This window comes from Parastagonospora nodorum (genome assembly GCF_000146915.1).
Source record: "Parastagonospora nodorum SN15 chromosome Unknown scaffold_42, whole genome shotgun sequence".
Taxonomy (NCBI): Eukaryota; Fungi; Ascomycota; class Dothideomycetes; order Pleosporales; family Phaeosphaeriaceae; genus Parastagonospora; species Parastagonospora nodorum.
In genome coordinates this window covers 11,802-34,981 of record NW_001884590.1, presented here as the reverse complement: position 1 = coordinate 34,981, position 23,180 = coordinate 11,802, and the positions used below count along the sequence as shown (strand labels likewise).

Genomic DNA, 23,180 nt, shown 5'->3' with positions numbered 1-23,180 from the left:
TATCTCCTGTCTAGCTCTTGATGTGTGCTCAACATGGAAGTCCCACAGACGACCCCACGCCGTTCCTTCTCACAAACCGTAGTGACGACACAACCATAGCTTGGAAAGCAAGCGGCAAGGGCTCCTTTCTGGGTACTACATGTAGCTCCTTTCGAACACTCGGGTCGTGGAGAATTGAAATCCAGGGATGAACAAAACGAAAGTGTGCATCGATCACATCGTGCCATAATGACACAATCTCATCGTGTGGGCGAGTGCGGGCTTCTCTCATTGGCGTTGATGTCGTCCCGGTGGTGTCAGGATCATCTGTACGCTGCCTCTTTCTATACACGGCATCATCATCGACGGGTTGCTGCATGGTATGCCTTTGCGTCGAAGCAATCGTCGAAGCCAGACCACGCAGCTCTTCTGTCAGCGAAGACAGCGCGCCAAGAACAGGCGCTGCATTTTGTTGCTGTGCGTCAGAAAAGGCGCCTAAGCCCGTAGAAGACGCCGGACTAAAGCTCAAATGTGAAGGGCCCGTGTCGTGGTTGATGGAAAGCGCTCTTTCCACAACATCTGTCTTACGATGTCATTGTCTATTCTGGCAAGAACGAACACGAACATGAGAATGTCGCGAGAGTCTTACCAAGACGACGACTCAAACTTTCGACTGCACCAACTTTGAAACCAGGCTTCTTCTTGTCATATTCGTAGACGCAAACAGTTGCTAGATCAATCAGTCAGCACTCATCTGACAGGCGAAGGACAGCGCATACCGAATTTATCGCAATTTGAACACGAAGGCTGTTCTCTTGTGCATTTTAGCTTTCGTTTACGACAACTTTCGCAAGATGGGATGTTCGCCTCGACGGGAGTCTTGGACGATGTGCTGTTCTCCATGGGGAACTGCTGGGGAATGCGGGGCAAGTTTCGGCCGGGACTTCTCGCGTTATATTGTAAACCTCCATCGAGTCATGCAAAAGCCGCGCCCAGCTATGCTGAGTCGTAGTAGCTTTCTAGAATGTGGGTATGCATACATAGTCTTCTATAATGAGATCATTGCATGTGAGGCCGTGACCTATCCACGAGCTTGTGTTCAAGAGATTTAGTTCGAAAATTTGGTATTATACGGAGGAATGCTCTCAATGCTTTGCGACTTCGTGCAACGACTTCTCACATATCTACTGGACTGCCTACTTTTCCTGTTCCTGTTTTTTATGCTCTACTTCAACGTTATGTGCCGTCTTGGTGGACGCAAACCTCCAAGCTGGAATGCCTCGATCATACAACTCGTCCAGTTCAGCATATGTTCGTCCTTTTGTTTCGGGGAACAACAGAATGCAAGGAATCAGATACAAAGCTGTAGTGCCACCAAAGAAGAGACCGGTCTTTTGGCCCCATCCTGCATTTTGGTTCGAAAGCATCAGTGGCACAGTATAACTCTGTGATGCTAGTCAGTTCCGATGCAACAGATTCAAGGGCGATTGGTGTGACTTACGAACAGGATACCCGTCAGGTATTGAATAGTCACTGCGATTGAAGTCGTCTTAGCGCGAAGCTCGGGAGAAGAGGTTTCGACAAGACTGATCCATCCTGTCCGGAATTAGTATGAGTCCGAAGAAGCTTGGTCTTTTGTGGCACTCACCAATTGGAGCTAGCGAATTTGCATAGACAAACGCCCAAAGCGAGCAAAGAAATACTAAAGCGATCCCACCAGCAGGCGTTGGTGCCATGAAGCCTAGACCACCGACAAGGACGTTGATAACGCACATAGCAACGCCTCCGTAAATAAGTAAAGCTCTACGCCCAACGACATCGACAGTGTAGAACGACGTCAAGATTCCGACGACCAAGACCATTTGCTTTATGAGGTTGCCGAGGAAAGGATCTTTGACGCCCGCCAGTTGGAAGAAATATACGGTGTACCCAAACATCAAAGGCACACCACAAACATTTTGAAATGTGAAGGGAAGTGTGGCGACGATGCAGCGCTTGAGGTTGGTCTTGGTACGGAGTGCCGCCCATCCAGAAGATCCGGCAGCCTCTGCCAGCTCCTTGGACCTCTTGGTTTCATATGCGAGAACAGAGTATTCGTGGTCCACGTCGTAGCCCTCAACATTGCCGACAAGCCGACGCAGGGCCTTTTTCCCCTCGTCATGTCTTCCTTTGTTGCAGTACCATGCTGTACTTGTTAGTGTTCAGCATCGTTGAAAATCACGAGTAACATACCTGGAGACTCTGGGAGCAGAAGCAGAGGAATGAGCCATAGACCGGTGAAAACGAATTCGGAGTAGAACATGCGCCGGAACTTGAGTGGCTCAGTTTCTTCAAGCACCTTGAGACCAACTGCAAGGAAGACTTGGCCGAGCGCAAATGCCATGGAAAAGGCTGCCAAGAGAGCACCGCGAAATTGGGGCATCGCAATCTCGGACATAAACACCATGCAAGATGTACCCATCAAACCGCCCGCAAAACCAGCAATGGTTCGAGCGATGAGAATTTCCCACCATGTTTTGGAGAAGCACTGTATAATGATGGACTGCTTTCATCAGCTGAGAATTTTCGCAGTTGGAACGGTCGACTCACTATGCCAATGAAGACGGTAATGCCCCACATGTTGAACTTGCGGCCGTAGCGATCTGCAGTTGTAGGTGCAACAAGCTGAATGGCGATGCAGGTGACAAAGTAGAGTGCCCCCCAGAGTGCAATGTGCGTGGCGTTGAGTGCCAGCTTGCCGGTGGCTGGATCTTTGACGGTTCCGTACTGGTTGATGAAGCCTTGGTTGGCCACAATGCTACCAATGACTGAATTGGCGTATCCAGCATAACTTGACGAATAAGCGTGGGGATAATTTGAATCATAAGAACGACTTACAGTCCGGCAATGCATGCACCAAGTCCACTAAGGTAGAGACGCCAGAATTTTCTGACGCATTGCGCCCTGGTCAACGTCGCAAAAGCAGAGACTGGGGGCGCGTCCTGGGCGATGCTTGAGTCCGTGTCCTCCATTTGGATGGGGTTATTCTTCTCGTCCGTCATGGTGTCAATTCCAAAGAAAAAGGATTTGAGAGATATAACGGTCGCTCTCACATGGGGATAATTATCTCTCGTGGCGAGGAAGCGTGGATTATAAGTTGCCAGGATATCTCTTGCAGGACACCAATGTCATGCCACCCCGGTTAGTCCCGATCGTGGGCCTCTTCCCCAATCTTGTTTCGCTACAGCACAATATCGACTCCTGTGGTTACTCCATACAGTCGGCATTTGAAGCTTGAATCATGGCTTCCACAAATCGAAGGTCATGCGTGGTTCTACCCCAGACTCCGCACAATATCTCCGCATTCCAAGGGCCTGGATGGAGCGCGACCGATGTTTTACCGAGTTCGTGGCCACCTCCTTTCCTGATGGAGCCGCTAGCTTCGGTCCCTCCGGCTCATGTCTCGCGCGACACTTGCTCCGACGCTTCGCAACCAGTAACCACGACGGAAAAGACTCGCATTACGAATCACGAAACGACTTTTGGTATGGAAGACTGAGTCGCGAGTGGAGTTTCGGCATTTGCAGGTGGGCAACATATGTACACGTGAGGATCGAAACTGTGGGTGCTTTATTACGCATCATCTCTTTACCAGGTGCCACTCTCCAAGGTATCTACATCATCTTCCCAACAAGTCATATTTCCCATCATGCTAAGGCCACAGCCCACCGCCACTCGAGAAGTCGTTTCACTCGACGGTCTCTGGAATTTTGACATCGTCAGATCAATCCCATCAGAGGACTACAATTGGACGAGTCGCCTCTCAGACAAGACACAAGTTCCGGTTCCTGCTAGCTATAACGACATCTTCCTCGACTATGACACTCGAAACCATGTCGGCTGGGTGAAGTATCAACGCAAGGTGCGCATTCCAAACGGATGGGCCAAGTCACGTTACTTTGTTCGATGCGATGCCGCAACACACCGAGGAAGGATATACGCTAATAGTAAACTGCTTGCGGACCACCAAGGAGGGTACACGCCATTTGACGCTGAGGTTACAGAAGTGGTGAAGGCAGGGGAGGAGCTGCTACTCACCATTGCAGTCAGTAGTGAGCTGAGCAACGAGACGATTCCGCCTGGCAAGATTGAGACGTTACCCGATGGCCGCAGGAAGCAAACGTACATGCACGACTTCTTTAATTATTCTGGGTTACCTCGGTCAGTGTGGCTCTACTCAGTGCCTGCTGAACATATTCAGGACGTTTCCATTACACCAGACGTCAACTGGGATCGAAAGGATGGAATAATAAATTATCACGTCGAATGCTCTACTCAAGAGGACGTCTACTGCCAAGTGTCGGTAAAAGACGAAGATGATGTCGAGGTTGGAACCGCAACAGGATTTGACAATGCCATTGCTATACCTTCAGCTCGTCTCTGGCAACCAGGCTCAGCGTACCTCTACGACATCACCGTGCAATTGTGTCGATCGAGCGACAAGTCTGTCCTCGATGCGTACCACGTCAAGACTGGTATACGTACTGTGCAAGTCAAGGGCTCGCAATTTCTCATCAACAATGAGCCATTCCACTTTACTGGTTTCGGGAAGCATGAGGACGCGCCGATCCGGGGCAAGGGCCACGATCCTGCCTATATGGTGCACGATTTCCAGCTCCTAGATTGGATTGGTGCCAACTCTTTCCGCACATCACATTATCCTTATGCCGAAGAGGTTTTGGACTATGCAGATCGCCACGGAATAGTAGTGATTGACGAGACTGCCGCTGTAGGGCTGAACCTGGGTGTGGCATCTGGCTTGTTTGGCATGAAGGTACGCAGCAAATTCGCGCTTTTTGTTACCACAACTAATGCAGATTAGGCTCCGCGCAGCTTCTCACCGGAGAATTTCAACGACAATACCAGATATGCTCACGAGCAGGGCATTCGTGAACTAATTGCTCGAGACAAGAATCACCCATGTGTAGTTATGTGGTCCATTTCCAACGAGCCCGCATCCCACGAAGAAGGCGCCAGGGAGTATTTTGAACCACTTGTGCAAGTGACAAAAGATCTCGACCCGCGGCCAATCTGCTTTGCAAACTTCGGTCTTGCGACCGCAGAAAAAGATCGTCTCTCCGACATGTTTGACGTCTTGTGCCTCAATCGTTATTACGGCTGGTATGAGAGATGCGGAGATATGAAAAGCGCTGAGGAAGAGCTCGAAAAAGACCTTCTGAGTTGGCAAAACAAGTATGGAAAGCCCATGATCATGACCGAATACGGTGCGGACACCGTTGCTGGCCTACATTCCGCGGGCATAACGCCATGGAGCGAGGAGTTCCAGGCAGATTTGCTCGACTTGTACCATCGCGTGTTTGATCGAGTCGAATGTCTCGTTGGTGAACATGTATGGAGCTTCTCCGACTTTCAGACCAGCCAGCACGTATTTCGTGTGGACGGAAACAAAAAGGGTATTTTCACCAGGGACAGAAGGCCAAAAGCGTCAGCTCAGGTACTACGACGCCGTTGGCGCATTGACGGAGTTGGAAGGCCCAAGACTGCCGATGTAGCAACTGGCAAATAGTCAATTAGTAGTGTCAAGAATATCATCTCTAAGCGATGCGCCGCTTTAACCCCATGACCAACGATTTCTTCAATAAACTACTTTTCCACGAAGTCGTTTCTTTCAAATGCGAATGCAAATAGTACCGCAAGCTCTTACCAGCTACCAATGACGCTATAGAAAATGCCACGCTTAAGACAAGCGTGAAATTTGCGCCACAAACCCGGCATGCAGATCGCGGCCTCCATTCAGGTTTCCAACTTTCTCTACTGGCGTGCCGGTGATGAGGCTCGTTGCATTTCGAATCATGTCCGTGACACTCAGAATGTCCGCAAGCGCAACTTCAACCGCCTTCTTCGACCATCCCAGTTCTATCGGAAGGCGTTCGTTCTCTAGGGGCCATCAACTCACGCCCAAAGGAATGCGATGGCAACAAGCTTGCTTACCAAAGAAGTACTCCATTAATGCACGGTCAACCGTACCGGCACCCATATCGCCAAACGCAATTATCGGTGCAGCCACCTCGCCCAGGCTAAACTCTTCCGTCGACGCGGTAAATTTATAGTATGGATTCGATGCGCGGCTCTCAATCTGGCGGAAGAGCTTACTGTGCGCCAGCTGCTCCGCCGTCACCGTCTCATCCGTCCACCATTGTCTCGACGCGTTGTACACCGTCTCGTTGAAGACGTGGTTATTGCCAAAGTACGCATCCGTCCGAGTCATTCTAGCATCGTGTTCCAGCACATTGTGCACATTGAGATGCTCGAGTGTGAAGAAGGTGGCATTGGGCTCGGGATTGGCAAAAATGGCTTGCTCCCACATGAGTGCCCCAAGTGACCCGTTGAAGTTCAGACCACCATTAAGACCGGCAATGGCATTGGCTTTTGTGATGTTACGACCGTCGTGAGGAAGGAATCCATGGTTGGCTAAGGTGTTGAGCATCGGACAAGGTCCTCGGACTACGACATGATTAGATCAAGAAGAGAGATTTTGGTTCGACTCACGATCATTCGGTCCGGACGCTATCCATTCGTGAGGGTTGGTGGTTTCGTATTGCAGTCTGGCATGTGTGTCAATGACTATACAGGCAAAGAAGACAAACAGGTTCGTGGCCGATGTCATTGTGAGACCAATCGACAGCTGTGGTGATGTCAATGGGGTTTCTTGGGATTGGAGGTCACCGAGAATGAGGAGATATCTTTATATACATTCCCATTACACAAGAATGATTGATGCCTTAGAATCATTGATACGTTATACTCGTATAGCAGAAATGGGCAAGAGCATGTATGTGGCATGCGAACATTTTCTGGTGTCGCACCAACACCTTGCGCGCGCGACTACACCCTCCATCTTCAGTAATCCTCACTCCGATCTGGGCATGCCGGCAACGGCGTTCCCTTTGTGAGTCGGAAAGAGCCAATGGAGGCTCATAATTTCTCCGCCGAGTGGACTTGGACGTAACAAGTGCGGTTGTTGCGTTGTGGCGAAGTAGGTAGCGCGTGGAACAGTCCAATACGAATACGCGTATTCGCTTATCTGCATAAGCATCCGCAGAGCATTGCAAAAGACAAACTTCGCTGCATTTTATCATGACAACGTCTTGGGCAGAAATTGCCACTGTGACCACACCTACATAGTGAGGAGAGATGGGGCGGCCTAGGAGTACTTTCCGCATCACAGAGTCGTTTCCTACGAATTCTGTTGACATCAGCAACCCTTTGTCACACCACCCTCCTTGCCGCAATCAACATCTAACACCACGTCACCCAGGTGCCCTCAGGAGTTCTGCCCGCTCGGTATGACAATCATCCCCTTCCAAAACAACCTTCGGGACTCTCTTCTCGTGTGTTGGCTTTCGACATGATCCGCAATTCGTCTGGAGAAAGGTAAAGAGGCAGCAAGGAAAAAGCAGCGAAGAAGTGGCTGAGCTTGCATGCATTGCCCTGGAAGTCGCCATGCCTCGGCCCTTGATAATCTCCAATCCGCTTACGAAGCGCGCTCCAAATCCAGTCTCGAAAACAAAGCAATCACGCAAAGATCTCCACTAAGTGGCTCGGAAAGATACAACTATGGATCTTCCAGCAGTATCGAATTGTTTATATGGCGTGGTTGTATGGAGCACTCAGGAGGCCAAAGCCTTGCCAAGTCGTCGAGCACGTTAACGTTTCGGTAAAATCTCCGCCGAATGAAGGCGAACACAGACCACTAGCTGTCGCGTGGTCTACTCCAAGATGCTCAGGACCAATCAGCCAGGATTTAAAGCCAATCATGCGATAACCTTGTGCCATTTTTAGCATCGCAACGGAGAATGTTCTTTTCGGCCCAAATATCCGCAACTCTCCTTCGGCGTGTCATCTCGTATCTTGAACACGATGTCACCTACCAACATGGGATCCTGCACCTCCATGCGCAATGCTTGTGCGCCGTTGAAGAAACCCCACAGAGCATCCCTCAACAGGAGAGGCTCCTAATTACCTAGCAAGGCTTAAATAAGAGCACATGTGCTGCATTCTTTAACGATATCATCCCGCGCCCAGAGCTCCGCGACAGTTGTCCAGCGGCCATCCATCGCAGACACATCCACAATGAGGAGCAGCCAAATAATTAGTCTCGCGCTCCTTGCGCCAATCTCCCAAGCATACGTTTGGCCCAGCAAATACGATGACCTCGATGACCTCCTGTACATGCAATTTGGTTATGTCAGAAATGGACAGCTTTCAGATCGTACGTATTCCAATACTGATCCTCTGACCACAACTCACACAACGATAGAGGTTCAGAGCTGCGATTTTGGCGCCAAACAACCTGGCGTACAGAAGGCAGCACAGTGGGTGCGAACTGCCTTTCACGATGCGGCGACTTACGATGCGACAACCAAGATCGGTGGCTTAGATGCCTCGATCCAATACGAACTTGACCGACCGGAAAACCTGGGTGCCGCATTGAATTCTACCTTGGCAGATATCTCAAGTCTGGTCACGACCCGGTCCTCAGCAGCGGATTTGTTGGCTTTGTCGCTAGTAATGTCTGTAGCTCGTTGCGCCAACATGCGCGTCCCATTACGACTGGGTCGCAAGGACGCAACAGAGGCCGGCATCAAGGGTGTACCCGAAGCCCACACCGATCTTGACACTTCTCGGAAGAGGTTCGCCACCATGGGTATGGACGAGGCCGACATGATAACGTTGATTGCCTGTGGTCACAGCATTGGTGGAGTTAATTCGGTTGATCACCCCGAAATCGTTTCCGGACCAGTCAGCCCCGAGAACAAGGCCAGCTTCGACACTACTAAAGGCGCCATGGACAACCAAGTTGTACTCGAGTACCTGGATAATTCCACAGCCAATCCCTTGATCGTCAATGCCAACGACACGCTCAATTCCGACAAACGCATATTTGCTGCCGATGGCAATGCAACCATGCGCAAGCTCGCAGACAAGGCATATTTTAAGTCTAAGTGCGAAAACGCTTTCGAGAGGATGCTCAACCTCGTACCGGGAGACGTTACGCTTTCAGAGCCTATTGAACCAGCTGACATTCGCCCTTTCATTACGCAGTATGCGCTCAATGCAAATGGTTCTATTGAATTCTCTGGCCGCATCCGTGTTCGCACCACGCCCGTTACCGGCCGGGATACGAACAACCTGACTGCCTCGATCATCCTGCCCTCGCGCAGCGGCAGCAGCCCAACTGAAGTTGTCGCGAAACAGGCCACCTACAAGCTGGGTCAAACCTATGGATACCTAGACGAGGTATTCCTGTGGTTCGAATTCAAGACAGTAATTCCTGCGAGCGCAGCTATTAGCTCTTTCAACATCCGCGTCAACGACGATGTTTACGACAATGCCGGAACTGGCGGATACCCCGTCAACCCCGATGTGCTCTATCAAGCGCCGCAATCCTGCACATTCGCAGACCCAACCACGAAACAATGGTCGATAACAATGGTTGCTGCCGTGTCAAAAAGTCTTCTGCAGGGTGGAGCTGAGCCTCAACTCAACGTCGTGAAGAAGCCGAGGAAGCCGCGCAGCTTTCTTCCTGAATTGACGCCGGAAATAGTGAAGATGGAGCACGCGGGTAAAGAGACAGCAGAGTATGTCTATTTTACTGCCACAACTCCTTTATCCACCGATGGTCTCGACCCCAGGGTGGATATTGAGGTTGGCGATAGTAAAGTGGAGTATATTTTGACAACTGCTCTGACGCAGCAAAAGTGTGCGGCTTTGTAGATGTAATGTTTAATGACTATTTTAATCCCTCCAACCATCTGCAATTTGGAGTGCAAACATGACTTGACTATGATCGAAGCAAGTGATGAAATTGAGGTCTATACTGCTGTGCTGAAGGGCATCGAGCCTTTGCTGAGTTAGACAGAGATCATAGACAAGCTGTGTCATTGACGCAAGATGTACGTAATAAAGTGTCGGGGATGGAAAACAGAAAAACGGTGCTGGCGCTAGAAGGTACTGGCGACGTTTGAAGGTTGAATGAGCTTCTGAGCAAGTGGATCACACCGATTCCTTGATTTGAAACTATGGTCACATAAATGTTATCGTGTAAGGAATAGACGGACCTGATTCTTTGACATCTGCTACAGCGATTGTTAATTCGATGCATGTTAGCAAATACTAACAAGTGAAGTGATGTGCGGTCATATTCTAATATAGGTAAATATGACAGATAAATTAATGGATTAAAAGTTATATAAAGTATTCGAGGTTTAGTTTCCCGCAATAATCTCAGCCGCAATCTTCTCTGCAAGCGCGTAGATGGTCGACTGCGGATGTCCAGGTGGTAGCAAGGGGAATGCGCTGGCGTCCACAACACGCAGGTTTTCAACGCCGAATACACGCGCTTTGCTGTCCACTACTGCCATCTTGTCCTCCTTCTTACCCATCTTGCAAGTTGCCGCCGCGTGCCAAACGGTCATCAACGACGACCTGATGACGTCTAGAATTTGCTCGTCGGTTTGCTTGTCAAGTCCAGGAAATGCTTCTTCACTGCCGACTCGAATGGATCGAAGTTCAGGAGTGTCCCAAACCTCGCGCATGCGGCGGTACCAAGCAATCGCGACCTCTTGATCGCCTGGATGAGTGAGCCAGTTGGGGTTGATGCTCGGGGCAACAGTAGCATCGGCGCTCTTGATGGTGACGTTGCCTCGGGAAAGTGGCGCTGCGAGAGCGCCCAAGTTTGTCGCATACTGCTTACCGTCGAGGGGTTGCTGCAGAACAGGGAAAGCAAAGGTGCCAATATAGCCGTTGCCGGAAATGTGCTCGACTTCGGGCCAGTCATCCGCGAACCAGGAAAGTGCTTCTCTTGTAGCCTGAGTGAAATTCTGGCGGTACTTTTCAGGCAGCTTCTCCCAACCCAAGAACTCAGCAACGTTGGAGCTTAGGGGACCCTCGCTTTTTGTAGTATACTCCACAAGAGCTTCGGTGAGCGCAAGCGGGTCATGTAGCGTTTTGTCGAGTGTGTCAAAAGAGACCTGGTAGCTGGGGCCGAAAAGAATGTGGTCCCACATGTTCTGGCCAACACCCTCAAGGGCAGATACAATTGGGATGTCAAACTGGTCCAAGGTGTCGCGTGGACCAACACCAGAGACCATCAAAAGCTGAGGTGATTGAAAAGCTCCAGCAGAGAGGATAACCTCCTTGCGCGCTTTGATGGTATAGGTTGGGAGAGCTCCAATCAGACTAGCCTTGACACCAATCGCCTTCTTGCCATCGAACAAAATCTTCTTCACCATGGTCTGGGTGTAGACTTTTAGCTTCTTGCCAGTAGATCCAGACCTGGCCTGATAAATGTACGATGTAGAGCTGCTCCGCGTTTGGTCTGATGATCGGATAGTGCATTGGGCGTAATGGTAACCCTGTAGGTCACCGTTCGAGAAGCCTGTTGTTCGTTTCATTCCGACGGATTGAAGTCCTTTCTCCAGCCATGTTGCCCAAATAGAGACAAAGTTGGCGTATCCAACCTGAACAGGGCCACCTTCTACAGAAAATGCGGCGGCATCGTACTCGGTCGAAGCGTTACTGCGGCGCACCGATTCGTTGGGAGGAGTGAAGGTCACGCTTCTCTTGAAATGGGGCAGAAATTGATCCAGCCTGGTGATATTAGAACCTGAAACAGGGAAGACTAAACGAAAGCTTACTTGTAGCTGTCATCGCCGACCGCTTCGGCCCACTGCTCGTATGAGCCTTTCGAACCACGGTGGTGGATCATGAAGTTGAGCGCCGATGAGCCGCCCAAGCACTTGCCTCGAGCATAATGGATCCGGCGGTTGTTCGCGCCAGCTTGGGGCTCGGTCTGAAAGCCCCAGTCTACTGTTGGTACAGTATCAATGAAAGAACTGCCGATTCCAAAAAATGCGCCCGCAGGAGTCGAGCCCAACACAGGCTTGCCGATTTCGTAAAAGATACCGGCTTCGATGATTGCAACCGAGAAGCCTGCCTCTGCCAAGCGGACACCAATGGCATTGCCTGCAGTACCCCCGCCAACTACTACATAGTCGTATCTGGAAGACTTGTGAGACGTAATGAACGCGACAATATCGAGAAGTAGCACTTACTCTTGGTCCGAACCTAGAATACCTCCAAGACCGCCTAGCACACCTTGGATGATCCCCTGCCCTGACAGGATCGAGCCGCTGACATCAAGAAGAGGGTTGACAATAGAGCCCAAGAGCCCAGCTTGAGCATACGAGAAGAAGGTAACCGCAGAAACAACGGACAGCAAACGAAGGAGTACCATTGTTGCGATGACCTGTAGTCCCTCGCGATAGAATACTTATTAGCTAGGATAATCCTTTAACCCACGCAACCTTGGGAGTTGCAGCAGTCTTGAAGTCTTTTGAAAGGCTTTGCTTATTCCTCGGTCCTTTTGCAAGGGGCGCCAATCTGACGGGTCCGTCCTCACGAAGCTGGCAAGGGTCGCGATAATCATCATTTCGAAGCCGAACGACCTCCCAGGAGTTCGGAACACAACCTAGGCAGCACGTGGCGAACATCGCAAAGTCCTTGAGCTATGTTCGATGATGTGACGAGTACTTGTAAAAGATCTGAGCCTCACAACGTCTCGGTTTTCCTATCTGGATGGTTGTATATCTTTGGTCATCGTGGTACAAGAGCAGGGGCGTTGGGCAATGTGTGTGAGCTGGTGCATCCCGCCCTTCCTGTTTCGTACAGCAATCGCTCAGAAGATCAAGGTCGCGCACAAGAGCTCAACACAGATCTGCCCACCAACACCTGCCAAGACCCTTTACCACCAATAATTAAACGTCCTTTCCGCCACAGGTCTAAACACGAGGATGGGCGGTAAAGCTTCCCCGCTATAAGTGTGGGGTCTTCTAGGGTGTGGACCAGGATATGGAAATGAGGACGGACCCCAAATGCTCCCCATCAGTCTAGAAACCGGTCTCTTTTCGGAAGAAAGGAGCGACGAACTCAAGGGTTCAAAAAAGAATGCTGCGCGCACTATGTTGAACAAGAGCTTCGGGTCGCACTGTAGTATACGTAGATTCAACAGCTCTGTGTGCCTTCTTATGTTGTCAGATGCAGGTCAAGGCTTGTAAATTATTACACGATAAAGTTAAATGTTCTCTGAGGCTAGATCACCTGCATTCATTGCCGACAAACCTTCTACTTTGATCACTCACCGATCACGAATCGTCGTACGGCCTGAATTACGCCAGGATATGAACATTGTATCTTTCCAAATCCCGAGGTTGCAACTTAACATGCTGCGCAGAGTCGCTGTCTTGACCTTAAGGATGTTCCATGAGAGCTTAAATTGCGATTACGTGACTCATGGATTTTGAGCAAGCTAAGTCTGTCCGTATGATACTTCATTCCGTTGCGCACTGCAGACCTTCTAGAACCAACTCAAAACACTAACCAGCACGCGCACCGTTTGAATAAAGAAGAAAAAGCAAAACCCAATGCGGTTTAGAAGGGCCACCAGTCTGAAACAAAAGGCATCAGGTGTTAGACAAAAAGACTGAACACAATGCAGCAGTATGAAGAGGAAAAGGTCGAGTGACCAGACTGCCGAGCCGCTGATATGGCTCCGTGTGCGTACGAGAAAGTGACATCCTTCGTCTACTCGGGTTCAGGCAACTTCTCCACCAACTTCTCAGCCAAGCTGATCAATGAGCTGGCATTTGTGATATCCAGAGTCGTCAATTCAACACCCAATTTCTGTCGAATCCAGTTGCGCAATTCGACCGCGGATAGACTGTCTAGCCCATATGCCATCAATGGTCGACCAGGCTCAACCTCCGCCTCCAGCCGGAGGATCTTGACGAATTGGCTTCCAACCGCCTCAACGGCAGCGTTCACGAGCGCTGCTTTATCTGCTTTCGACTTGTGCAAAACACGCACCGCCTTGACAGCCGCATCTGTTGCGTCGCCATCGCCGCCAGTGTCAAGCACAGAACCGGCACCGTGGGAACTAAAGAGGTAGGCAAATCGAGGCTCAAGGTGGAGATCAGAGCCATCCTTTGTCAGAGGGAAACCGACTCCAGTTATCATCTCGGCGTCGCTAGCGGTATTCAGGGGTGCATTGTCCTGCTGCAGAATGGAGTACGTCAATATCTTGCGCAGCATTGTCTCGTTAATGGGTGTCCATTGACGCTTGTCAAAGCGCGCTTCGAGCCCAGTATCCTGCTCTGCGACATAACCGACATCTTCGATAACGCCCAAGTCGACGGTGTGCGCTTTGTGGCCGAGCGAGCGGCGGTAGCTGGCAAACGCATCCAGGAAAGTGTTGGCAGCGGCGTAGTTCGCTTGACCTTTATTGCCAACAATACCAGATGTACTGGAAAGCATGCTGAAGAAGTCTAGTGGATGCTTCTGTGCCACAGACGCGTTGTGCAAGTTCCAGGTTCCATGGACCTTGGCACGGACTGCAGTGTGGTAGTCGTCGATAGTCATAGTCTCAAATGGTTTATCCTGCAGAGATGATTAGCATGAGCTTTGGATTGGGGCACCGCGCTAGACTTACTCGAAGAACCATAGCTCCCTGAATGATACCTGCAATCCTGGGTTTGGCGGTTTCGAACAAGCGACGCACTGCTTGGGGATCGCTTATGTCGCCTTTAGCTTCAACAACAGTCGTGCCATAGTTGGTGCAGTGACGAATGATCCGTTCAGAAGCCGGGTCGGCGATACCACTCCTGCTGCTGACGATGATATGGCGCGCGCCATGGCTAGCCATGTGAATGGCCAAGGTGCCACAAGCCCCCTTGAGCCCTCCGACGATAACGTACGAGACGTCAGATCGCAACTTGAGCTTACGAACAGCTGGTCGCACCGTGACCGGGATGTCTTCCTTTTCTTGATTGGAGATGACGATTTTGCCAAGATGGCGGCCAGCGCGGATATGAGACAAAGCCGCAGGCACATCGTCGAAGGGGAAGATGGTGATCGGGTGTATAGGCTTGATATGACCAGCCTCGATGAGAACGAAGAGCTCGTTGAAGAGCGACGTGATTTTGTCGTTGTCAATGTCCTTTGTAAACGACATGTCGACGGCGCGGAAGGAACAATTGCGATCAAAAGGCTCCATTGCCAAGGTGTTGCGATCCACGATGTCTCTCTTACCAATCTCGACCATGGTACCACCGTTGGCCACAATCCTCCAGGACTCATCGAGTAGCTCGCCTACGAGTGAGTTCAGGATGACATCAATACCCCGACCACCCGTGGCGCGCAAGATCTCGCCTGCGAATTTGGTGTTTCGCGAGGAAAACATGTGGCTGCGTTGGATACCGTACGTGTCTTCGAGATACTTCCGCTTCTCTTCGGTTCCGACAGTCACATAAATATTGGCCTTCTTGTGCAATGCCAACTCGATAGCGGCAATACCTACACCCCCTGTAGCAGAATGAATGAGGACATTTTGACCCTCCTTGAGACCCCCGAGGTGGTACAGCCCATATAGGGAGCACAGGTAGACCGAAGGGATAGTGGCAGCTTCTTCGTAAGTCATTGTAGATGGAATGATATGGCATCTTTTGGCGGCGACTCGTACGCGATTAGCGTAGCTTCCAGGGACCAAGATGCAGACGCGGTCGCCCGCTTTGTAGTTGGTGACGTTGTGACCAACTTGGTTGACAATACCCGCGCACTCAAAACCAATCATGTACTCATTTTCAGGTACAATGCCCATACTAGTAGCAACATCTTTGAAGTTGACACCTACAGCATGAACCTCAACTTCAATATCGTCGGGTTCAACAGGGTCTTCTTCGTACACGCCAGTCTCATTCCACGCTAGGCTCTGAAGAGTGCCGACACGCTCAGCGTACAGCTGTAATTGCGCACCAGTGCCGTGGAACTCGCGAACGACAGTGGCAGCACCCTCGATCTCGGCCTGCTTGAAGTCGTTGACTGGTTTATCTGGAATCAGCCTCTGCACGTAGAGGATTCCATCGCGCTCAACGTATTCGGTTTCGTTGCTCATCTCCGGCTTACTCGCTCGAATGGACCGCAAGACTTGCTCAATTGCCCAGCTGGTAGCCGGGCTTGTGCTGCTCTGAACATCCAGGGTGGTGAGCTTGGCCCTATCGTCCTCGCGGCGAGCAACGCGGAAGAGACCGTTGACCATAGCGTTGTCAGGATCGGTGACACGGTAACTTCCCTGTTCAACGGCGCCCTTCGTAACCCATAACAGAGGCGTGCCCGACGTGAGAAGTTGCTTCAGCGCTTCCCATTGTGCTGATGTAGCGGTCTTGAGAAGCGGGCGTGAGAGCTCATCGATTACTAGTACCACATCGGTCTTCTTGGTGAGCTCAGGGAAAGGTGCCTTCTCTTCGATTACGTCCCAACCGGAAGCCTTCAATGTAGTTAAGACTTTGGGGCTGAGCTGAGAGGTCTCTGTGAGATTGGCCACGAGTAGCTTTCCCAGGCTGCCTTCGCTGGATGTTGACTGTGCCTGGTTGCGCCAAAAGTACGCAAGACTGCCATGAGCTGCGGCGATTTCAATGACAGAATCAGTGCCAGCAGATCTAGACAGTGTTTCCATATTGCGATAATTCCAAAAGCTGTTGGAAGGTTTCAGTGCAAGAAGCTTGCCGTTTGACTCGCCTTCGGATTCAGAGCCAATGGAGCTTGCGGGGGTGTCTGTGGGGGAATGCGAACCGGAAGCTTCAGAAGGCGTTCCAGAGTCATGGGACGAGTCTTCCTCGCCAGCTGTCTTGACTACGCCATGATCGCGTCGGATCAAGAGAGTAGAGGCGCCGTGAAGAAGGAAAGGCTTGAGGTTCTTGACCAAGGTTTTGATCACACCTGAACTGGTACTCGCTGAAGTCTTAAGAAGGAAAAGATCGTAACTTGCGTCTTTAGGTAGGCCGAGCGATTCCCCTTCGTTGTTGGGGTCAATGAGGAAGAATGATGAGTTTGCCTTATCCTTGTACTTCGCCTGAACATTGATCATTGTCTTCGCCCCGATCGAAGCGAAGTCGTATTGAGCATAAGCAGCTCTGGCCTGAATCGAGCCTTCTGATAGCTCGCCACTGGTGGCTTCGAACCAAAGACTTGAAGCATCTGTGGCATCGGCATTGATCTCAAGTATCTTCAGCGCAGGCTTCTTGTGGACGACAAGATCAATCATGCTGTCGACTCGAGCAAGGGCTCCGTGGCTATGATCCACGGGGAGGTGAAACACCTGGTCTTGCGTAAGGCTGTCGACATCAGGCTTCCAGTCTATGCGAAGGAACGTGTGGGGATCGGCCTTGGGAGCAACGTCGAGCTTAACGTAGTTAAGGCCCGAAACCTTGACCAAGAGCTGACCAGTCTCCGAGTCATAGACTGAGGTTTGCGCGATCCAACTCTTGTCGAGTTCCTTGCGACCCCGGCCAGAGTAGTTGGACCGAGCAACAGATCGTCCCGTTGTCAAGTCTGCAGGCACTCTGTTGATGACTATGTCGTCGATGATGGCAGGAATCATAACGTCCTTCACGTTTCCGCGTTCACCCTCGGCGTTAGCCGGAATGGGTGTTTGCAAGCAACCGTCCAATGCCGCGGGATGGAGAGGATAGTACGATTGCGGCTTCCACTTTGACTCCGGCGGCGCAAGAGACATGAGAGTGCGGCAAGAGCGCTGGCCACTGACGGCCTCGATCTGGAGCAGCCTCTGGAATGCTGGACCAAAGTCCATAGCAATCTCCCGTTCGGCTTTGTACCAGAGCTTGGAAGCTTGTGGCGACTTTAAGGGCTCAGCATCTGCTCCGTCGATGATATCTGAGAAAGGCTCTTGAATACGAGCTAGTCCCACAACGTGTTCTTGCACAGCATCGCCCAGGGTGGAGGATATGCGAAACTCATGCCAGTCTTTTCCTCCAGGAACTTGGTTCAGCGTCACATACGTAACGGCTGACTTACCAGCCTCGACTACCAGCGCACGGTTGAACTTGACGTTACGGAAGCGATAGCTCAGATCGTTGGGAGCAATACCAGCAGCATCCGGCAACAAAGCACAGTGCTTCTGCCACATGGCCTCCAATGCCATAGTGACAAAACCAGCACCCGGCATGATGGCGTCGCCGCCCATTTTGTGGTCCAAGAGCCATGGGACATTGGCGACGTCCAGATGATTCTTCCAAGTAGGGTTGTTCCAAGACGTACCAAGCAGCTTGCTGCCCAAGAGATCGTGAACGACGTATTTCCGGAATCGCCAGTCCTTGCTGGCAGCGTTCTCATGCCAGTACTTCACGCTATGGTTCCAGGAGTAGTTTGGTAGGTCAATGATAGTGCGTGGAAGATTCTGCGGGTCCACGTTGTATTGATTGACGACGCTCAGGTCGATCGGGGCGCCCGCGGCGAACAAACGACCTGCCACGTCGAAAATCGTCTTACCCGAGTTGGTCCCGCGAGACCACGCCGCAGTATATGTCACCTCGCCCCCGACAGCAGGCAAAGACTTCAGAACTTGGGACACTGGCCCGGCAAGTGCACCTGATGGTCCAATTTCGATTAGTACATTGGGAGAGTCGGCGCTCGTGAGCATTGCCTGAAGCGCTTCGTCAAAGCGAACGGCGGAGACCATGTTTGTCTTCCAGTAAAGGGCATCTGCTTGGGTAGTCTTCTTCTCGGTCGTAACGGAGGAGTACATGGTAACGCTTGATGATGTGTCAACCTCAAGAGGACTGAAGTTGTTGTCCGATGCCAACAGCTTTTCGTACTCGACACCAATGGGACCCATGAGTTCGGAGTGATATGCAAGATCGACCTGCAATAAGCGAGCAAAGTGGCCAGCGGCTGAGATCTCGCTCTTCAGCAACTCAAGTGTGGAGTTTCGACCAGACACAGTGATACTGCTGGGACTGTTGAAGCAGGCAATCCAGGCTTCGCCTAAATGCTTTTCGAGGAAGCCTGACGCGGCCTCCGCCCCTAGACCGACAGCCAACATGCCGACATCTTTCTCGGCTGTCTCTTTGGAGTTGACTGCCGCACGACCTCGGTAGAAGGCTGCCTTGATTGCACCCGCACGGTCGAGGAGGCCAGCGGCGTAACTAGCTGCAATTTCACCCGAAGAATGCCCGACAACACTCGATGGCTTGATGCCCCAGGACTCTAACACGGCAAGTATAGCAAGCTGGAGTGCGGTCACCAGAGGCTGTGAGTACTCAGGCTGGCGGAGATGCTCTGCCGAGCGTGGCTCTGTAAGTTCGGCTAGAAGAGACCATGCCGGAGGGCTGGGCTGGCTCTGCAGGACATCGTCAAGCTCTTCAAGGATAGAGCGTGTCCATGGAAAGAACTGTAGGAGCTGTGCACCCATCTGAGACCATTGCTGAATTGAGTTAGCGTTGCTAGGTTGATGGTGATTGAACAAAACTTACAGCACCTTGTCCAGTGAAGACGAACCCAACCCGCGGTGCTTGAGCATGCTTCTTCGCAAGAAAGAAAGAATTCTCATCCAGATCGTCCGCCTTGTGGGTGGTGATGAAGCCGCGATGCCACAATTTCGATCGGCGCTCAGAGAGTGTGTAGGCTAGGTCAGGCAAAGCGACCTTGACGCGTGGGTTGATGAGGTGGTTCGAGAGGGTCTTGATGTTGCCTTTTAGGGACGCAGCATCGTTGGCAGACAGCACGAGAAGGTACGGCCGCTCTGAATCGTCTTCAAAAGAAAGCTCCTGATCCTCTCCAGATACCCATGATTTAACATGTCTAACAACATTCTGGTCTGGCAGTTCGAGGATGGCGTGTGCATTCGAACCCCCGTAGCCGAACGAGTTCACACTGGCCCGGCGAAGAATATCTTTGGGCCACGGTATCGCGCTACGAAATGCTCTGACTCTGTTGCCAGCGAAGTCGATTTTTGGGCTAGGGTTAATAAAGGTAGGTGTACCTGGGATGACTCCATGTTCGATCGCCAGGGTCGCCTTGAGCAGTCCCGAGATCCCAGCAGAGGGCTCAGAATGGCCGATGTTGCTCTTGATGGACCCAATGAGCAGTGGCTTGTCTGCCGGCCGGGATGCTGCAAAGAAGGATCCCGCGCCTCGAACCTCGGTGGGATCTCCAGCCTGAGTACCTGTCCCATGGCACTGCAAGAAAAATGCAAGGTTAGCGTTGATTTCGCATCGGACGCATATGCCGAGCTGCTGTAGGATACTGAATAATACTTACTTCGAGGTATGCTGTGCTGTTGAGGTCTGTGATGCCCGCGTTCGCGTACGCGGCACGAATGGCGAGGGCCTGTGCTTCGGCGTTTGGACTTGCTATCCCCGCTGTCCGCCCATTGCTGTCGCACAAAGTTAGCGAGCCACGACGCCACTAACAACTATCGGCTCCTTACCTCGTCGACGCAGTACCAAGCACCACCGCCCGAACAGGGTCTCTATCCCGGAGTGCATCTGAAAGCCGCTTCACGACGACACAACTGACTGCCTCCGCCTTGACGTATCCATCGGCGGAAACATCAAAAGTATGGCAGAGAGCTGTTGGAGAGTGAGCGCTACCCACATTTCCCGCATCAATCATGTGCTCAGGACTCATGTAAAGGTTGGCTGTTGCAACAATAGCAGCTTCAACCTCCCCGCTGTTGAGGTACCTCGCCGCGAAATCAAGACCTTGAAGAGAGCCTGAACAAGCCGTATCGAGTGTAACACTTGGGCCACGGATGTTCAGAAAGTGGGAGAGTCGATTTGCCAGGATAGCGCGACCGACACCAAGGGCATTGTTCGCGGGCCGATCCTCTGGATCCCGACTCTGCATATCTCCGTAATCGCTAGCATACGAGCCGCAAAAGCAAGCTATTGACTTTCCTCCGAGCGTCTCTAGAGGAATGCCAGCATTCTCTAGACCTTCGTAGACCTGATATCGCGACGGAAAGTTAGCACTTGTCTCCCACGCACGAGATGTTGGAGGGACAGGGTTCTACGGACCACTTCGAGCATTTGACGCTGGTTCGGGTCCATGGCCACGGCCTCTGCATTGGAAAGTCAGAAATCGACATGCTCGCCTCCATTTCATGGATAGTCCTTACCAGTCCCCGAGATCTCGAAGAACGGTGCGTCAAAATCAGCCAAGTCGACGTCGTTCAGGAACATGCCGCCGCCTTGGCGCATGGTTCGGGGCTTGTGACTGCCGTCATAGTGGCCGTCGATGTTGAATCGGTCTTTGGGTGCCTTGTTGTAAGCAACTTCGCCTCGTTCCAGGAACTCCCATAGCTTCTGGGGGTTGCTATTGCCACCGGGGAGGCGGCAGCCGAAGCCAATGATGGCGAGTGGCTCTTGACGGTATTGCAGCTTTGACATATTGCCAGAATCGTCGAGATCTAAGGCTATCAGAAAAAAAGATTTCTTGTGATGCTCCCGAGTTTTCGAGGCGTTCTGCTTGATTTCGAGAGCGTTTCAGCTGGCTCATATGGTCTCCAGGACCACAACATCCCACCGACATGCACTTTCAGTACGACTGCGAGGTAAGCGGTTTGCTACATTACTAACTGCCTCGCACATGCATGATGATTACTATGGAGACACCTTTCCGGCATCTGAGGAACTGTTGCTCATGGAGAGCGATGTATGTTCCACATGAACCGCCCTGCATGGAGTGATGCAAGGTCAAACGGCTCGAAAAATCCTCTCCTGTAGGTACGGTAATTTCTCCGATGTCAGGTTCATGATTACCCGGCTGATTTCGGAATCCTTCCTTATCGCAGGATTCCAGCTTCGTTCAGTCTGGCTTCCAGTCTCGTCTAGTCACATCCGCATACATTCACCTTTCCGACCTATTTGAGATCTATTTCGACGGCCTTTCGATCCGAAATACAGAGCCATCTCCACACTCCATACACAAGACCATTTGCACCTGTGTCTCTGTTACCCCATAATCCAGCGTCATGATCCCCCAACAGCGCTATCACTCCGTCGAGTGTAAGACATTAGATGGCATCACTCTTGAAGGATGGTTCTACGAGGTTGAAGGTCTAGCCCCAGCTATCATAATGACTCATGGCGTAAGTGATATTTCGTGCTTGGCTGCGCGCTGAATTGCGACACACTTTCTGATGCCTTGATCACAGTTCAATTGTGTCAAGGAGATGAGCCTGCCAGAGATTGCTGAGAACTTCCAAAGTCATGGCTACAACGTTTACCTCTACGATTCTCGCAGTGTTGGCAGCAGTGGTGGAATGCCGCGCAATCAGATTGATCCTCTCAAGATGGTTGAAGACGTTTCCGGTATGATCCAAGCCTTTCACAAGTGACACAAGACCTGACCCTCAGCGCCAGACGTTGTCACACACGTATCCAGTATGCCAAGCGTGGACCCCCGTCGTGTCTTCCTTTGGGGCATGTCACTTGGCGGAACCGTCAGCGCGTGCGCAGCGGCCGTAGATCAGCGTATCGCAGGCGTGTTGATGGTCTGTCCCATCTTCAGCTTCGTACGGCCTGATAAACGTCAACGAGCTTTCGCGCATTTGATCAAAGACCGAGTTTCGCAGCTGCGTGGTAATGCGCCTCTGACACTACAGCCATTCAATAGCAAGGGTGAGAATCCTATCGGCATGGCTGGATCGGGCGGGCCGGGTGGTAACGAAGCGTATACCCTGATGCGTACAGCGGCTGAACGGGGCCATCCGAACTTCCGTGATCGCATTACCCTGCAGACGTACCATAAGCTCGCCTTATTTTACCCCATGGAGATCATCGGCATGATTGCGGATGTACCGGTCATGATGATGATCCCTGAGCTGGACGACAATAGCCCGGCAGAGGTACAGAAGCAAGCCTTTGGCCGATTGCAGACACCAAAGCGTATGTACTGGGCCGAAAATGCTGGTCACATGACCATTTTAACGGGTGAAGGGGCTCCGAATATTTTGAGCGCTATGCATGTCTTCTTCAAAGAAGTGTGCGAAGGAACTTTCGAGAGCGATCCGTACTAGACAGCAACGACATGACGCATACAATAGTAAAGCCTACACCTGGTCGGTAGTTGGCTAAAGTTGATGTTCCTCCGAGATCCGTTGCTTGTTACTTTGTCAGGTGTGTTTCGCGTGATGGAACGCTGTCGCATTCTCCTGAATTGGTGCCATTGTCCGAAGTCCGGGGATGTGTTGATTTTGATTGCGTGCTACATGCGCTAGCGTTGAGATAAGGTACGGGCCTTTGCCGTCATGGCGCAGTAAGCGATTGCACTTTCATGCACTTGGC

General features: G+C 51.4%; 9 protein-coding genes across 9 annotated transcripts; 3 read left to right on the top strand and 6 right to left on the bottom strand.

Annotated features, from left to right (window-relative positions):
- Nucleotides 1-28: 28 nt before the first annotated feature.
- On the bottom strand, nt 29-882 carry SNOG_15971 (hypothetical protein; the record flags this gene model as incomplete). The annotated part of the gene is made up of 3 exons (XM_001806051.1): nt 29-558; nt 629-709; nt 819-882. The coding sequence occupies 3 exons, from the start codon at nt 880-882 to the stop codon at nt 29-31; spliced, it is 675 nt and encodes a 224-aa protein (XP_001806103.1).
- Nucleotides 883-1,529: 647 nt separating this feature from the next.
- SNOG_15970 (hypothetical protein) lies at nt 1,530-3,020 on the bottom strand (the record flags this gene model as incomplete). The annotated part of the gene is made up of 4 exons (XM_001806050.1): nt 1,530-2,164; nt 2,212-2,506; nt 2,569-2,809; nt 2,857-3,020. 4 exons carry the CDS (start codon nt 3,018-3,020, stop codon nt 1,530-1,532), a joined length of 1,335 nt encoding a protein of 444 aa, XP_001806102.1.
- Nucleotides 3,021-3,667: 647 nt separating this feature from the next.
- On the top strand, nt 3,668-5,545 carry SNOG_15969 (hypothetical protein; the record flags this gene model as incomplete). The annotated part of the gene is made up of 2 exons (XM_001806049.1): nt 3,668-4,763; nt 4,947-5,545. The coding sequence occupies 2 exons, from the start codon at nt 3,668-3,670 to the stop codon at nt 5,543-5,545; spliced, it is 1,695 nt and encodes a 564-aa protein (XP_001806101.1).
- A 171-nt stretch (nt 5,546-5,716) lies between these two features.
- On the bottom strand, nt 5,717-6,646 carry SNOG_15968 (hypothetical protein; the record flags this gene model as incomplete). The annotated part of the gene is made up of 3 exons (XM_001806048.1): nt 5,717-5,895; nt 5,971-6,483; nt 6,529-6,646. The coding sequence occupies 3 exons, from the start codon at nt 6,644-6,646 to the stop codon at nt 5,717-5,719; spliced, it is 810 nt and encodes a 269-aa protein (XP_001806100.1).
- A 1,466-nt stretch (nt 6,647-8,112) lies between these two features.
- SNOG_15967 (hypothetical protein) lies at nt 8,113-9,756 on the top strand (the record flags this gene model as incomplete). Its single annotated transcript, XM_001806047.1, has 1 exon — nt 8,113-9,756. One exon carries the CDS (start codon nt 8,113-8,115, stop codon nt 9,754-9,756), a length of 1,644 nt encoding a protein of 547 aa, XP_001806099.1.
- Nucleotides 9,757-10,247: 491 nt separating this feature from the next.
- On the bottom strand, nt 10,248-12,277 carry SNOG_15966 (hypothetical protein; the record flags this gene model as incomplete). Its single annotated transcript, XM_001806046.1, has 3 exons — nt 10,248-11,631; nt 11,679-12,041; nt 12,096-12,277. The coding sequence occupies 3 exons, from the start codon at nt 12,275-12,277 to the stop codon at nt 10,248-10,250; spliced, it is 1,929 nt and encodes a 642-aa protein (XP_001806098.1).
- Nucleotides 12,278-13,623: 1,346 nt separating this feature from the next.
- Nucleotides 13,624-20,739, bottom strand: SNOG_15965 (hypothetical protein; the record flags this gene model as incomplete). Its single annotated transcript, XM_001806045.1, has 5 exons — nt 13,624-14,475; nt 14,528-19,303; nt 19,365-20,126; nt 20,152-20,239; nt 20,321-20,739. The coding sequence occupies 5 exons, from the start codon at nt 20,737-20,739 to the stop codon at nt 13,624-13,626; spliced, it is 6,897 nt and encodes a 2,298-aa protein (XP_001806097.1).
- Nucleotides 20,740-20,993: 254 nt separating this feature from the next.
- On the bottom strand, nt 20,994-21,281 carry SNOG_20181 (hypothetical protein; the record flags this gene model as incomplete). The annotated part of the gene is made up of 1 exon (XM_001806044.1): nt 20,994-21,281. One exon carries the CDS (start codon nt 21,279-21,281, stop codon nt 20,994-20,996), a length of 288 nt encoding a protein of 95 aa, XP_001806096.1.
- A 584-nt stretch (nt 21,282-21,865) lies between these two features.
- On the top strand, nt 21,866-22,912 carry SNOG_15964 (hypothetical protein; the record flags this gene model as incomplete). Its single annotated transcript, XM_001806043.1, has 3 exons — nt 21,866-21,982; nt 22,049-22,205; nt 22,257-22,912. The coding sequence occupies 3 exons, from the start codon at nt 21,866-21,868 to the stop codon at nt 22,910-22,912; spliced, it is 930 nt and encodes a 309-aa protein (XP_001806095.1).
- Between the last annotated feature and the right edge of the window lie 268 nt (nt 22,913-23,180).